General features: G+C 34.0%; 1 protein-coding gene across 1 annotated transcript; it reads right to left on the reverse strand.

The window, feature by feature from the left end:
• LOC109359897 lies at window positions 1,473-4,566 on the reverse strand. The gene is made up of 4 exons (XM_019604592.1): window positions 2,866-4,566; window positions 2,449-2,594; window positions 2,224-2,370; window positions 1,473-2,139 (listed from the first exon to the last, which is right to left on the reverse strand). Exons 1-4 carry the CDS (start codon window positions 4,564-4,566, stop codon window positions 1,473-1,475), a joined length of 2,661 nt encoding a protein of 886 aa, XP_019460137.1.

The raw sequence follows: 15,143 nt of genomic DNA on the forward strand, positions 1-15,143 counted from the left end.
TGTATACATTAATATATATAAGATTTAAATAATTTTCTTTTTATACAGAGAAAATTATAGTTCTCTTTTTTACATTCATTTCCGTTATATTGTCTTTGTTTCCGCATCCGATATTTACTGGTGGTCTTCAAATCATGAATACTATATGTATATTAGCGTGATTTCCTTTAAACAACTATTAGTGTAATTTTAACTTCAAATTAAATTTTGATAAGAAAATGAATGTGATTTATCATTTTATAAGCAATATAAACATAATAGTATTGTTGATAGTACCAAGATTGAACCTTAATATTGTGGGGAAATTTACATCATATGTTTATTTTCATAAAAGTTAGGGTATTGATGTAACTTTTTCACTTTTGTCCAAAATGGTGTTGTTTATAGGGAAATTTTGATTGCCATTAGAGGTGAGCAAAACTTGTCTCTACTCATTTATTAGGTTTGCTTTGATCATGATCGAATCTGAACATGGTTGGACTTCATCAGATCTAGGTTGAGTTAGTGTTCAAAAATTGGAATCAGTCAATATTTCGGACCGACTAAGGGTCAAGCATGACTAGTCTCATGGATCATGGTCACCTATTTATCATATTTGTATGTACGTCTATTCAATTGTTATTGGATATCAAAAAACCTGAAATGGAGCGTCTCGTATCTGGACAATTAGCCCAATCCGAGTCGCTAAAACCTTTTAAATGAAGAGGAGAAGTAGAGTAGCATAAACCTTTACCAGGTGTACCTTTAAGATATTGGAGAATTCGAGTTAAAGCTTTGTAATGACTGATTGTAGGGGTGGCCATAAACTGGCTGATTTGTTGAACAACGAAGGTGATATCAGGGCGAGTATTGGTTAGGTAAAGGAGACGACCTACCAATTGTCTATACAACATAGGATCATAGAAATGCGTACTGGTGTCTTGGCAGAGATATTGGCCTTTTGTCATCGGTGTAGAAGCTGGTTTGGAGTGCAAAAAGCCTGTATCAGATAACAGATCAAGGGTATATTTGCGTTGGCTGATAGTAATTCCCTGTTGAGAATAAGCCTCTTCTAAACCAAGAAAATATCATAACTTGCCCAGATTTTTTATTTTAAAGGAAGAATGTGAGTAATTTTTGACAGAGGAGATTTCATGAGGATTATTACCAATAAGTATAAGATCATCTACGTAAACAACAAGAGCAGTAAAGCCATGAGTATTATGTTTTGTAAATAAGGAATGGTCATGATGGGATTGAACATAGCCTAAATATAGTAAAGCGGAAGATAATTTTGCAAACCATTGCCGACTTGCTTGTTTTAAACCATATAGAGATTTGTTGAGTTTGCAGATAGAATTAGGCAAAGAAGAAGTGAACCCTTTAGGTAAAGTCATATAAACCTCCTCATGTAAGTGACCATGTAAGAAAGCATTATTAACATCTAGTTGTTCTAGGATCCAATGTTGGGAAGATGCAATGGCAAGGAGCATTCAGATAGTAGTTAGTTTCACAACAGGGGCAAAAGTATCGACGAAATCAAGCCCCTTTGTTTGGTTGAAACCTTTGGCAACTAATCTAGCTTTATGTCTATCAATAGTGCCATCAACTCTAAATTTTAGTTTATAAACCCATTTGGATCCTATGGCCTTTTTTCTAGGGAGTAGGGGAACTATAGTCCAAGTGCTATTATCCTCTAAGGCTTGTATTTCATTTTTCATGGCATGGGTCCATTCAGGGGATGAAATGGCTTGTTGATAGGTTTTTGGTTCAATATTGGCACTTATGGAAAGAGTATAAAGTTTGTATGGTGGGGATAGGGCATGGTAAGATAGGACAGCATGTAATGGATGGGTAATGTTAGGTGGGTCAAGGGGAGATGTGGAGGTGAGGAGACTACAATGGAAGTCTCTAAGATAGGTTGATGGAATGTGAGGTCTCTGGGATCGTCTAATAGGGTTAATGGTAGAAGGTTGATTGGGTGCAATGGGAGAGTGTTGGGTGGATATGGGCTGGAAATCAGTAGGGGAATTACTGGGAGGTTGGTTATATGGTGGGGTTTCTAAGGGGAAGTTATTGGAATTTTGGACAGTATCAGGATGGATGGTTGGAGGGATGGGAGGAGGGTGAGGGAATATGTGCTCATAAAATTGCGCATTTCTTGTGATTAAGAGTTGTCTAGTTTGTAAGTCTAGGAGGTTGTACCCTTTGGTTCCATGTTTGTAGCCAAGAAAGATACATTACTTGGCTCGAGGATCAAGCTTGGTCCTGCCTTGAACATTAGTGGTGCCATAACATAGGCAACCAAAAACCTTAAGGTCATTTAGGATAGGGATTTGTCCTAGGAGGGTTTCAGAGAGGGACTTATTCTGCAAGACAGGGGTGGGAAGCCTATTGATAAAAAAAACAGCATGTTTGACAGCATAAGTCCAAAAACATAGGGGTAAGTGGGACTGAAAAAGGAGTGACCTAGTCACATTGAGGATATGTCTATGCTTCCTCTCAACAATGGAATTTTTCTCAGGAGTTTCTACACAAGAAGTCTGGTGTACTATACCAGAATTGGCATAGAAATCAGACATGAGAATCTCCTTACCATTGTCAGATCTAATGGTCTTAACATGAGTATTATATTGGACATAAACAAAGTGTATGAAATTTCTATGATATTTCTTGTTTCAACCTTAGAAAACATTAGGAATAGCCAAGTATGGCGGGTGAAATCATCAACGATGGTGAGTAAGTATTTATGGCGGGTGAAATCATCAACGATGGTGAGGTCCCCAAATGTCCATGTGCAAAAGGTCAAAGGGGTGAGTAGTGGTAGATGTACTAGTAGGAAAAAGGTATTTTTGTTTGCTTAGCAACATGGCAAGTGTCACAAACCTTATTAGCACATAATTTTACATAAGGATGTTGTTTACAAACAGTATCAAAAACATATTTAGATGGGTGTCCTAAACGAAAATGCCACAAATCAAATTCAAGAGCAGAAACAGATGTATTAGCAGTCAAAATTTGTTTTGTAGGACTAGTTAAATTGCGAAAAATGTATAGATGGTTGTGAACCTCAGCAAGTCCAATCATCCTCAAGGTAATTGTATCCTGAATAAAACAACAATGTTGATCAAAGACAACAGTACAATTGGAATGAGTGGTGAGTTTGTGAATGGAAATTAAGTTGTAAGTAAAACCAGGAATATGCAGAACATTAGTAAGATGTAAATTGGTGGAAAAAGCCACTATGCCAGAATGTTTGGCTAAGATTGAAGCACCATTAGGCAGCCTTATGGTCATAGGCTTGATGCTAGAATAAGATGAATAATGAGATATTTCATTGGTTATATGATCTGTGGCCCCTGTGTCAAGGATCCACCAATTATGAGAAGAATACATACCTGAGTGAGGAAGAATTTCCTCTTCACTTGAGGTCTGGTTGATCTGGTGAGTTGGATTGAAGGTGAGGACAACCTTTTGGTCATTGTCTTTCTCTGAATGGGAATCATTGTTGATTGAGGTGGTTACTGTCGTGTTGTCTTGGCTTGTAGAGGAATTGATTGCAGGGTCCATTTGTCTTTGTCTAGGCTTAAAGGTAGGAGGAAACCCATGCTTAAAATAATAGGTTTCAAGTGTATGGTTCTCTCTGCCACAAAAGGTGCAGATTTTATTACTTGCCATGATGGGTTTGGGTCTGTTACTACTTGTAGCCAAACCTCTATTCAAAAAACCTGAATTGCCACCAGATCCACCACATCTCCCAGTGTATTTATTGGATTCTTGTGATGGCCTTGGGTTGAAATTAGTTCCTCTGCTTGGATTATTTCGCCAGTGTGGCCTTGTGTTGATGTTGTTGATGGCACTGCTCTGGTTTTCAATAATTGTGACATCCATTTGTCTCTCTTGTTGGATGACTAGGGAGAAACACTTGTTCATTGATGGTAATGGCTCCATGAGCAGTATTTGTGCTTTGATTGTTCTATACTGATCATTAAGACCTTTAAGGAAACAGATAACATACTCTGATTCCCGATAGAAAATATTGCTCTTCATTGATTCACAGCTACACTTTACATCACATATACACGGGATCAGTGGTCTCAAAGCATCCAATTCCTCCCAAATAGTCTTCAAATCTGTAAAGAATGCTGATACGCTTTGATCACCTTGTCGAATGGAGTGGATTTCTTGCAATAGGTCGGAAGTTCTGAAGTAATCTCCTTTGGGAAATCTCTCTTTGAGATCTTGCCATAAATCTTGTGCTCCATCTATGTATACTGCACTTTGGGCGATTTGAGGGGACAAGGATCTAGTAATCCAAGAAACCACCATGTTATTGCATCTTTCCCACGCTTCAAATATTGGATCAGTCACACTGGGCATCTTGATGTTTCCATTGACGAATTTATATTTGTTTTTGGATCCAAGAGCTTTTCTCATGGATCTACTCCAGGAGTTGTAATTCATACCATCTAATGGTGGAGAAACTAACACAAATCCAGGGTTTTCTCCAGGATGAAGGTAGTATGAGCTACATGGATTTAGGGATGGATTTGTGAGGTGATGATTGTTGTTGTTTTCTTGATGCATGTTTGATGAATTTGTGGAACAGTGGGTGTTGTTGCTGGATTTGGGTTTAGAAGGTAAAGAAAATGGGTTTTGTCGAAGGGAGATGAAAGAAAAGGGACGGGGAAGAAATGAGGAAAAGGAAAGTGAATGGGGTTAGTTAATAATGTGGAGATAGGTAATGGGGAAGGAATGAGTGGCACATGAGAGCTCTCAATGTGAGAGCTCTGATACCATATTGGATATCAAAAACATAAAGGAGAAGAAGATGAATATATTCTTTATTGATTGATGTAATATTAAAACAAAATGAATAATGGAATGACCAAGAAGACCTATCTTATATAGAATAGGAAGCCAAAGAGAAAATAATAACTAACTTAACTGCCTAACTAACATAACAACTTATAAGAAAGGAAAGCTTATAAAAGTAAATGGGCTTTATAACAAACACAGCCCAATATAATGAAACTCATAACATGTAATAATTGTGTATAGAGTAATGAAATCTATTTGGTCGAAAGTATTATTAATTCTCTAATTGTTTTCATCATATATATATATATATATATATATATAATTAACAATATATATACCTATTTTATTTCATACATCTAGTTACATATCTTATAAATTAAGTAATACGATAAGACATTATCTAAAAAGGTTATACATTATAATTAATTAGGTCTATAGTTGAGTTTGTGCTCAAATGTTTACTCGACTAACATTTGGGATTGAATTAGCTTCAGATTTAGGACTAAGTTCGAGTTCAAAAGAATAATTCAACCAATATTTAAGATCAGATAAGAGATAAATTTTTGTTAGCTCAATCCTACTCATACTCACCCTAACTACCATACACAACCTTCATTTTTTTTGTCCTTTGAAATAGTGGCTGATATGTATTTTATTAAATCCATGCGTTTTAGGTATAATTCTTGTTTTTTCCCCACAAAATCGGGCCTTGAACCCACAATTTATATATATTTATTTTACATAAAATCGTGCACTATAGGCACAACTCTTTTTTTTATTTTGCATTTTCTCTTGTAAAAGTAGATTATATGCACCATTCCAAATTGTATTAATGTTTAGAGTAAATTACACTGACACCCTTGAGTTTTAACGAAATTACACAAACTATCTCTCACTTTTCTACACTTACACAAACCTTCTAAATTTTATACTTTCATTATACTGATCACCCTGCACATGAAATAAGTGTAATATTTTAAACAAAAATGTGATAAATGCAATTTAGTTAAATAAAACATGGTATATTATGGAGACAAGTCCAAATAATATATAAGTTAATATTTCTTTATTATTTTTGGTTCGTTACGATATAATATAAGAACGATTTAAACAATATCTCTTTGGAATTGTTGATGCATTTTGTAACAAAAAATAATAAAGATACATTAATTTGTATATTATTTGGATTTGTCTCCACAATATAATATGTTTTGTTTAACTTAATTGCATTTATCACATTTTTGTTTAAAAGTATAAAAATAAGTATAAAAATATGAGGATTTGTGTAGGGGTAGAAAAGTCATGATGGTTTGTGTAATTTCACTAAAATCCAGAGGTGTCAGTGTAATTTACTCTATTGTTTATAGTAGTAATAATTACTCACAAACTAACTATTACACAATTTCTTTAAACAAATTTTTTTTAATTAAATAACAATTACAATATAATGTCTTAATTTATTACAATCGTCATTGGTCTATGTGATTTTTTTTTAATAGAAAGGTGCAAAAAAATTTATAATAATTAAGTATCATATGAAAATGGTTTTCTCATGATGGTATAACTCTTAATTGTTTTTCACCCAATTGTGAGATTTCTCTAATTCTTCCCTTACCATCTCTTACAAATTATGGCTCATCATCTTTATTTTATGTACCATAAATATTGCTTTGTTTCACATGTGAAAGTATAGTAAGACGATAATATTTTTAGATGTAAATGTTGACACTAGTGTGTTTGAACATGTAACAAACTTAGAGGATATTGATCCATGAAATTGAAAACTAAATACCAAATGAGTGAAAGAATAGTTAAGAGCGTATTATGTGAAACCTCCAAATCCATAGAACTGTTCTTGCTAAGGAGTGGGCGACTAGGTCTCTGCCTAAAGATGAGCATACACTTTTGATTCACCTTTCTATCTTTGTTGAGACCCATATTCAGATATATTAAATGTTAAGTAAGGGGAGTTTGATAATAATTTGTGGAGAATGCTGAAGGGTTTAGCTCAATCAATACGTTCATCAAATTATTACAAGTAAAATTGATGTCATTTGTTGTTGTACGAGACTGTTAAGAGCATCAGGAGGAGTTGTCTGATCAGAAAGTCATCCTACAAATTTACTGAAAAAAATGCATGAGAATATTACATGTAATTAGTAATATAATAACAACATTTAAATATAAAAATCTAACTGCTTCAATAGAATATGCTTTGCCAGGAGTACTATTATATCTCATTTCTTTTGTAAGTTCTTAAGAAGATGATGCATCCATGAAGATGAAGAGAAGAGAATAGCAAATGAAGAAACACTTACACCTTTAATGGTGAACTGAATGTAAAAGAAGAAGAAGAGAAAGAATGCCAAGAAGATATCAATGAATATACCTCATACCTTTTTATTGAATTACTTGAATGAATGAAAACCAAAAGAGAACCAAATTTAGATCCTACTGGTTCTAACAGAAAAGAAGAAGAAAATACAAACTTTCCAAAACTGGAAAAACTGCCAAAACAGAAAACAGATTTTAACTACCAAAAATTGCCTCAAAAGGAAAGTCTGAAAATAAGAAATTTAAAGACTCTAAGATGTAGTTTGTTGATATATTCTTCTTTTCTTCTCCTCCGATTCACAATTTAACATGCCCCAACAAGCTGGATTATGGATATTAGACATTCCAAGCTTGGCAATGAGACGATTAAAGGGCCCTTTATGAAGAGCTTTGGTTAAGCAATCTGCCAACTAATTTTCTGTAGAAATAGGAAGAAGATGAACCTCAGCATCTTGAACTCTCTCTAATTGAATGACAATCAATTTCAATATGCTTCGTTCTTTCATGGAAAACAGGATTAGCTGCTATATGAAGGGCGGATTGGTTGTCACAATAGAGCATGATGGGAGTGACATGATGCACTTGCAAATCAGGCAGTAGATAACTGAACCATCTTGCCTCACAACCAGCTAAAGCCAAAGCACGATATTCTACATCTGTAGAGGATCTAGATACATTTTTCTGCCTCTTGCTTTTCCAGGATATAAGGGCATCCCCAATAAGAAAGCAAAATCCCGTAATTGATCTTCTAGTATCGATACAAGTACCCCAATCCGAGTAACTGAATCCAGTCAATTTTGTTGTGTTCTGAGTTGGATAGAAGAGCCCTTTGCCAGGGTCATGTTTGAGATATCTAACTATTCTCAAACTAGCCTCATAATGTGTATCAGTAGGGTTCGCTAGAAATTGGCTCAAGTGGCTCACTGAATAAGAGATATCGGGTCTGGTGTGAGTGAGATAGATTAGTCTCCCAATCAATCTTCTGTATTTCCAGGGATCATTGAGGAGATGTCCACAATTCCCATACAGTTTTGTACTTGGATCCATAGGTGTTGAGTAAGGCTTAGAACCAAGAAGTCCAGTGTCATTCAATAAATCCAGGGTGTATTTTCTTTGACATATGTTGATCCCCTTTGATGATCTAGCCACTTCTATTCCAAAGAAGTACTTTAGCTCACCCAAATCCTTGATGTTGAACTGTTTGTTCATAAAGGACTTAAGCTGTGTAATTTCCTCCAAGTCATTCCCTGCAACCATTAAGTCATCAACATATACAAGTATTCTAGTAAAACTGTCATTGGTAGATTTTGTAAACAAAGAATAATCAGCCTTGGATTGAGTATACCCGAATTTTGTTATGATGCAGGTGAGCTTTGCATTCCATTGCCTACTGGCTTGCTTTAAGCCATAGAGATTTCTGCAATTTGCAAACCAGACTTGAATTTTGCACACATAAACCTAGAGGAGGCTTCATGTACACTTCTTCCAGCAAGTCTCCATGTAAGAAAGCTGTGTTTACATCCACTTGGTGAATGTACCAATTTTTAACAACATATATAGCAAGCATAGTTCTAATTGTTGTCATTTTTACAACAAGACTTAATGTTTCAAAATAATCTAGACCAACAGTTTGGTTGTAGCCCTTAGCGACTAACCTAGCTTTGTATTTGTTTATGGTTCCATCAGAATTATGCTGAACTTTGAAGATCCATTTGCACCCTATAACCTTTTCGTCTTCAGGGAGTTTGGTAAGGATCCAAGTTTGATTATTATTGAGAGCTTTGAGCTCACAATCTATAGCAGATTTCCAATGCTCATGTTTTATAGCCTCTTTATATGAGTAAGGCTCAGTGTGAGCATTGATGTTCATTATGAAATTTCTAAAGTTGTTGGAGAGACCATCATAGGACATGTAATCAGAAATAGGATATTTGGTGCCCTGCTTATTTGTAGCAGAGGCTTTTAGGGATAATAGGCAGTGATAATCTTGTAAATGAGATGGGGGCCCTTAGTTCTAGTGGATCTCCTAAGACTATGGTCAAGATCACCATTGGCAGGGTCAATGTTATTGACAGGGACATCAGTAAAATCATCATCAATGTTAGTTCTAGTGGATCTCCTAATGCCATGGTCAGGATCACTATTAGCAGGCTCATTGTTATTGGCAGGGACATCAGCAAATTCATCATCAATGTTGTGTGTGTTTTGGTCATTATTCACCTCAATTTCAGTCTGCATCAACTCAGCATTAGTGTTATTGTTTCTATCAAAGACAATATCATGTTGTGTAGGATAATCAAGAAAATGATCATGTGGCATATAAGGGGAAGTAGGTAAAGAGTATTTACCTTTGTCCTTGCTGTTTGCATTATCAATAGAAAAAGGAAAAATATGCTCATAAAAAATCACATTCCTAGATATAAATGTTTCCCTATTCTTTACATCAAAAACTATATATCCTTTGGTGCCTGTTTTAAAACCAAGGAAGATACATTTTCTAGATCTAGGATCTAGCTTCTTTCTATGTCTTGTAAGAGTGACAGCAAAACATAAGCATCCAAAAACTCTAATGCTCATTAAATTGGGATCATGTTTGAACAAAATTTGATATGGTGATTTCTGGTTTAAAAAAGGGCTAGGCTGTCTGTTAATTAAAAACACAGCATGATTAAGAGCAAAACTCCAAAAGCATTTAGGAAGAGATGATTGAAAGAGAAGAGACTTAGCTACTCCTAATATATGTTGGTGTTTTCTCTCCACTATCCCATTTTGTTGGGGAGTTTCAACGCAAGTTGTCTCATGCTTGATCCCTTTTAGGGCATAGAAGTTAGTCATCTTGAACTCAAGGCCATTATCAGTTCTAATGCACTTGGTCTTGATGCTGAATTGGGTTTCTACAAAATTAATAACCCTTTTAACAGGCCAGAGGCTTCATATTTGAGTCTCATAAGATAGATCCAAGTATGCGTTGACTTATCATCAACTATGGTTATAAAGTATCTATGACCACCTATGGAAGGAACAGATAAGGGACCCCATATATCAACATGAATTAGATAAAAAAACATTTAAAGATTCAGATGGACTTTGCTGAAAAGGCAGTTTCTTTTGTTTAGCATACAAACATGTTTCACAAGGATCAATAGAAGTTTTCATATGAATGAAAGGAAATTGTTTTTGCATAGTCACTACTTTGACATGAGATAAGTGACCTAACCTTTTATGCCATACATCATTCTTGTAAGTATTATACTAATTTACATAGGGAGCATTACTAATCAAACTATAGTTATTAACAATGTATAATCCTCCCCTAATTTCAGCTGCACCAATCATCCTCAAGGTACTCTGTTCCTGAATTATACATTTCATTTTTGAGAAAACCAACTCACAATTAAGAGACATAGTTAGCTTGGAAACATATATGATATTAAAATTAAAACAAGGAATGAACAGAACATTAGACAAGAAGAAATTGTTTGAAAACAGAATAGTTCTTGCAATAGTTGCAACAACATTACTCCCATTGGGTAATTTCACACGAATAGAGGGAATTTGTCTGAAAGATTAGAAATTTGACATTGAATATCAAACATGATTTGTTGCACCAGTGTCAAGTATCCAATCTTTCGATATTGATAAGTTATTTGTAGTGTGTGATGTACCTGCTAGGTTGGAACTAATCTGATTGGTAATGTGTAGAGGTTGAGAGTTATTTTGTTGTTGCTTCATCAATGCTAATATTGCTTGTTGTTGATCTATAGTGAATGGCATTGATCCCGAATCATCTGGATTTTGTTCAGCCTCAACATTGTTATTGATACCATCCTCCTCATTGCTCATGATGTGATTCACATTATTATTGTTTCTGAAGCTAGGAGGATATCCATGTTTCCTGTAGCATACATCTATTGTAGGACCTGGTTTGTTGCAATGTGTGCATATTTTTGTCCTTCTTCCAGAGTAACTTCTTCCTCTTCTTGATGTAGAACCTCTAAATCCCTTTCCTCTAGCTCTTCCTCTGCCATATGCTTCATCTGTATTGCTAGTCAACACTCTGGGCTCATCATAAGGGTTATTTAATTGTCTTTCTTGCTGGACAAGAAGGGAAAATGCTTTGTTGATGCCCGGGAGAGGTTCCATAAGCATAATTTGGGACCTTACAGCAGAATATTGTTCATTCAACCCTTTCAAGAACCTTATGACATAGTCATTTTCTCTGTAACCCTTCACAATAGGAACCACAGTGCTCTTGCATTTGAATTCGCACATACAACATGCAATGGGTCTGAAATTATCTAGTTCTTGCCATAGGCGTTTCAATTGAGTGTAATATGCATCAATTGAGAGGTTACCTTGTCTTACTCTGTAAAGGTCCTCTTGAACATCACATATGCGGAAGATGTCTCCTTCATAGTATCTTTCTTTTAAGTCACTCTATACCTCAAACGTTGTTTCTAGCCAAAGGAAACTCTCTGCTATGGAAGGATCTAAAAATTGGTTGATCCATGATAGAACCAAGGTATTGCATCTGTCCCAAGTAGCAAACAAAGGATCATCATTAAGGGGTTTTGGCAATTCACCATCTATGAATTGGAGCTTGTTCTTGGTTTTCAGTGCCATAGCCATAGCCTTTGACCAAGAATGGTAGTTTCCTCCCTTTAGAGGAACTGATACAAGAGCTGAGCCAGGGTTCTCATTCGGGTGTATGAAGTAAGGGCTTGATGGATTACTCAAGACATTGGTGGCCATTTAGGGATTATTCGAGGTAGTGATGATTGAAAGATTTAGAGGCAAGGTGTAATCGAATGGAGATATGAAAGAAGATAGAGGCATAGCAGAGCTTAAAGCTCTACCATCTTAAGAAGATGATGCATCCATGAAGATGAAGAGAAGAGAATAGCAAATAAAGAAACACTTACACCTTTAATGGTGAACCGAATGTAAAAGAAGAAGAAGAGAAAGAATGCCAAGAAGATATCAATGAATATACCTTAGACCTTTTTATTGAATTACTTGAATGAATGAAAACCAAAAGAGAACCAGATTTATATCCTACTGGTTCTAACAGAAAAGAAGAAGAAAATACAAACTTTCCAAAACTGGAAAAACAGCCAAAACAGAAAACAAATTTTAATTACCAAAAATTGCCTAAAATGGAAAGTTTGAAAATAAGAATTTTAAAGACTTTAAGATGTAGTTTGTTGATCTATTCTTCTTTTCTTCTCCTGTGATTCACAATTTAACATAAGTATCACTACGTATATTATGAATATTCATACAAAGGCCTAATATATGGAATATCATTATCGAAATAATCTTCCTAATTATTCCATATTGCCATTCACCGTTCATACTTTTGTAGTCAATTATAGTCATTTTTGTCACGTAAAAACATCTTATGAAGTTATCATAGTTCAATGGATCTTCTAAGATTAGTTATTACAATCTACATCATCTTATTACTCTATTGATTTCATGTCAAAGTTGCCAACCATATCATTGAAACACATGCTCCATAAACTTTTGGGACTTGTCTCATAAGATTTATGTTCTTAAACTACGTCCAAAAAAACTGATAAAATGAGTTAATAAATTTTATATGATATTTAGAAATAAATAAATATTAACAACAGAGATAATTTAAATTTACTTGATCCGCATATAATTTGTATGTGTGCATACCAATGTTTGTTGTAACCACTTGTTACATAGAGTTGCATAAAAGTTAGTAAATATATGTGATAAAATGTTTTGTATATATAATTGTAAGTATATATTTGTACAATTTATTAGTAAATAAAGTTCTACAATTTGTATTAGAAGAATAAAATTACTGAACAAAAGAAACATATACAAATAGATACAAATATGGAGGATTGAGTTGTAGTATATTTTACTTAGAAGAAGTGTTTCTGTCTAGTGTTTTTCTTTACATGAAAGTGTTTCTCTTCTAGAAGTTAATATAGGCTACAAAACTGGTAGATACAACCTACATTTTTTAAATAATAATTTACCCATCAAAGCCACAATTATATCTCAAATTTAAAAAGTATACATAAATCATTTGTCTTAGCCATGATTTCATTAAAAATTAGAAAAATATAAATTTTGCATATAATGCACGATTCTGTGAAAAAAATATTCAAAAAAGTAAATCGTGTGTTCCATCAACAATTTCCTGGGAAATAGAAAAATAATTTATGCCTTGGAGGCACAATTTTACCTAAAAATGTGGCTATCAACCAAGAAATTAAGAAAATAAATGCATGTGCGACTTCCCCATAATTTTGAACATTCTGCTAAAAAGTAAAAAAAAGTTACAATAAGACTGGAATTTTTAAGTCAAATTGCACCTCTATTGTAAATTTTCCTATTATTGTGGGTGTGAAAACACAGGAAAACTTTGAAATTAAACTAAAAATAATGTACCAGATATTAGTTTAATAGTGTAAAACTCTACTAACTTTAACATAGACTAAAATGTGAATAGTTCAAATCCTGGAAGCAAAAATTATTGGGAGAGATAACTACATCTCCAAAAGGAATAATTTCTTATCCATGGTGTGAGAGATACCCTTAGTTATATCAAAAAATACTAAAAATAATATGTATCGTGTTTTACAACCTGGCAATTTCAAATAATTTTTTAATTCTCTTCACCCTAATGATAGATTCAAAAGATGCCCTAAACTTCTCATCACATTGTTCATCATTACATCCACAATCCTTAATCAGAATAGCAGCAGACCCAGCAGCTCTGATGCAAATGTAAATATTAATAATACTAAGGAGGGCAACAATTGTCGTGACAAATTGCTTGCGTCTCATGATGCAGACAAATACCTAGATGATGGTGTCCCAAATGAATAAACTATAGGTATTCCCATACTCAAGAAAATGCATAGCCATGATTTCACGGATCATGTCATATGGATGTGAAGGCCACAGTATTATATTTCTTTCACTGTTTCATGCAAAATGCCTACACAAACACACAAAAACAGGTTTTGTTCTTTTCATTTGACAAACTATTATAAATGATTAGATATTAATATACTATTTCACTAGAAGTTGGACTTGTGTTCTAAGCGCACAGCTCATTGAACAAACTTTATTTCAGTCAATTAAGGATTTTGTATACTTGAAAAAGTAAGACAGATATTAAATTTATAACACCATATCTATAAATAAAAGAACCATGCCCGAATATTATATTATATTATACTGTCAGGCTATATAGTATCCTACTAAATACTAAGAACTGATAAATTATTGAAGGGGACCGTGTATATTCTTCATCTTTTGTAAAAGATAAGAGAAATAGCATGTTGAGTTAGTCTAGCTGTAAATATGTTGAACTCTGGGTCATAGTAAATAATTTATAATAAGAGATAATCTAAATTATTTTACAATTCAAAATAGTGAAAACCATATATGCTATCAGTTGTTAATAGATTAAGAAGAGAAAAAAAAAGTTAAGTGTGCACATGAAATACCAATTTATCAGTTTTCTTATATTTGTTCATGCATGCATAGCTAGGTTGTTTATTTTGGAAAATTATGGAAATCAGTGTGTGGTTGATGAGTTGTACAGTGATATACCCTACTTGCTCCATTGCTCTATCCCCATGCATCAATCTTTCCTTTTTGACGACTGACACAATTGCTATGAAGTAGAGATAACAACATCTATCCCCTTCTGTTTACCCCCACCACTACTTTCCTTGTCTTTTGTTCTTTTTCATCTTGGCACGCAAAGTGTTTGCACACGCAAAGTGAAAACAACATGCAATATTGAAATTTGGTTGGGTGTTTGTTTATTGAAAAAGGAAAAGGTAGCTGTGAAAAAACCATGTGGGGTTGTGTTAGGGTGGTAAAAATAATGATTCTAAATAAACTAAAAATATTAAAAGAGAAGACAATTTTTATTCATATCTTATAACCATGATTAACATACTTTAAATAATGTTAAATAAGATGTTATGGACTTTTAAACCTAAATCCAT

Source organism: Lupinus angustifolius, chromosome LG11 (assembly GCF_001865875.1).
Source record: "Lupinus angustifolius cultivar Tanjil chromosome LG11, LupAngTanjil_v1.0, whole genome shotgun sequence".
Classification (NCBI taxonomy): domain Eukaryota; kingdom Viridiplantae; phylum Streptophyta; class Magnoliopsida; order Fabales; family Fabaceae; genus Lupinus; species Lupinus angustifolius.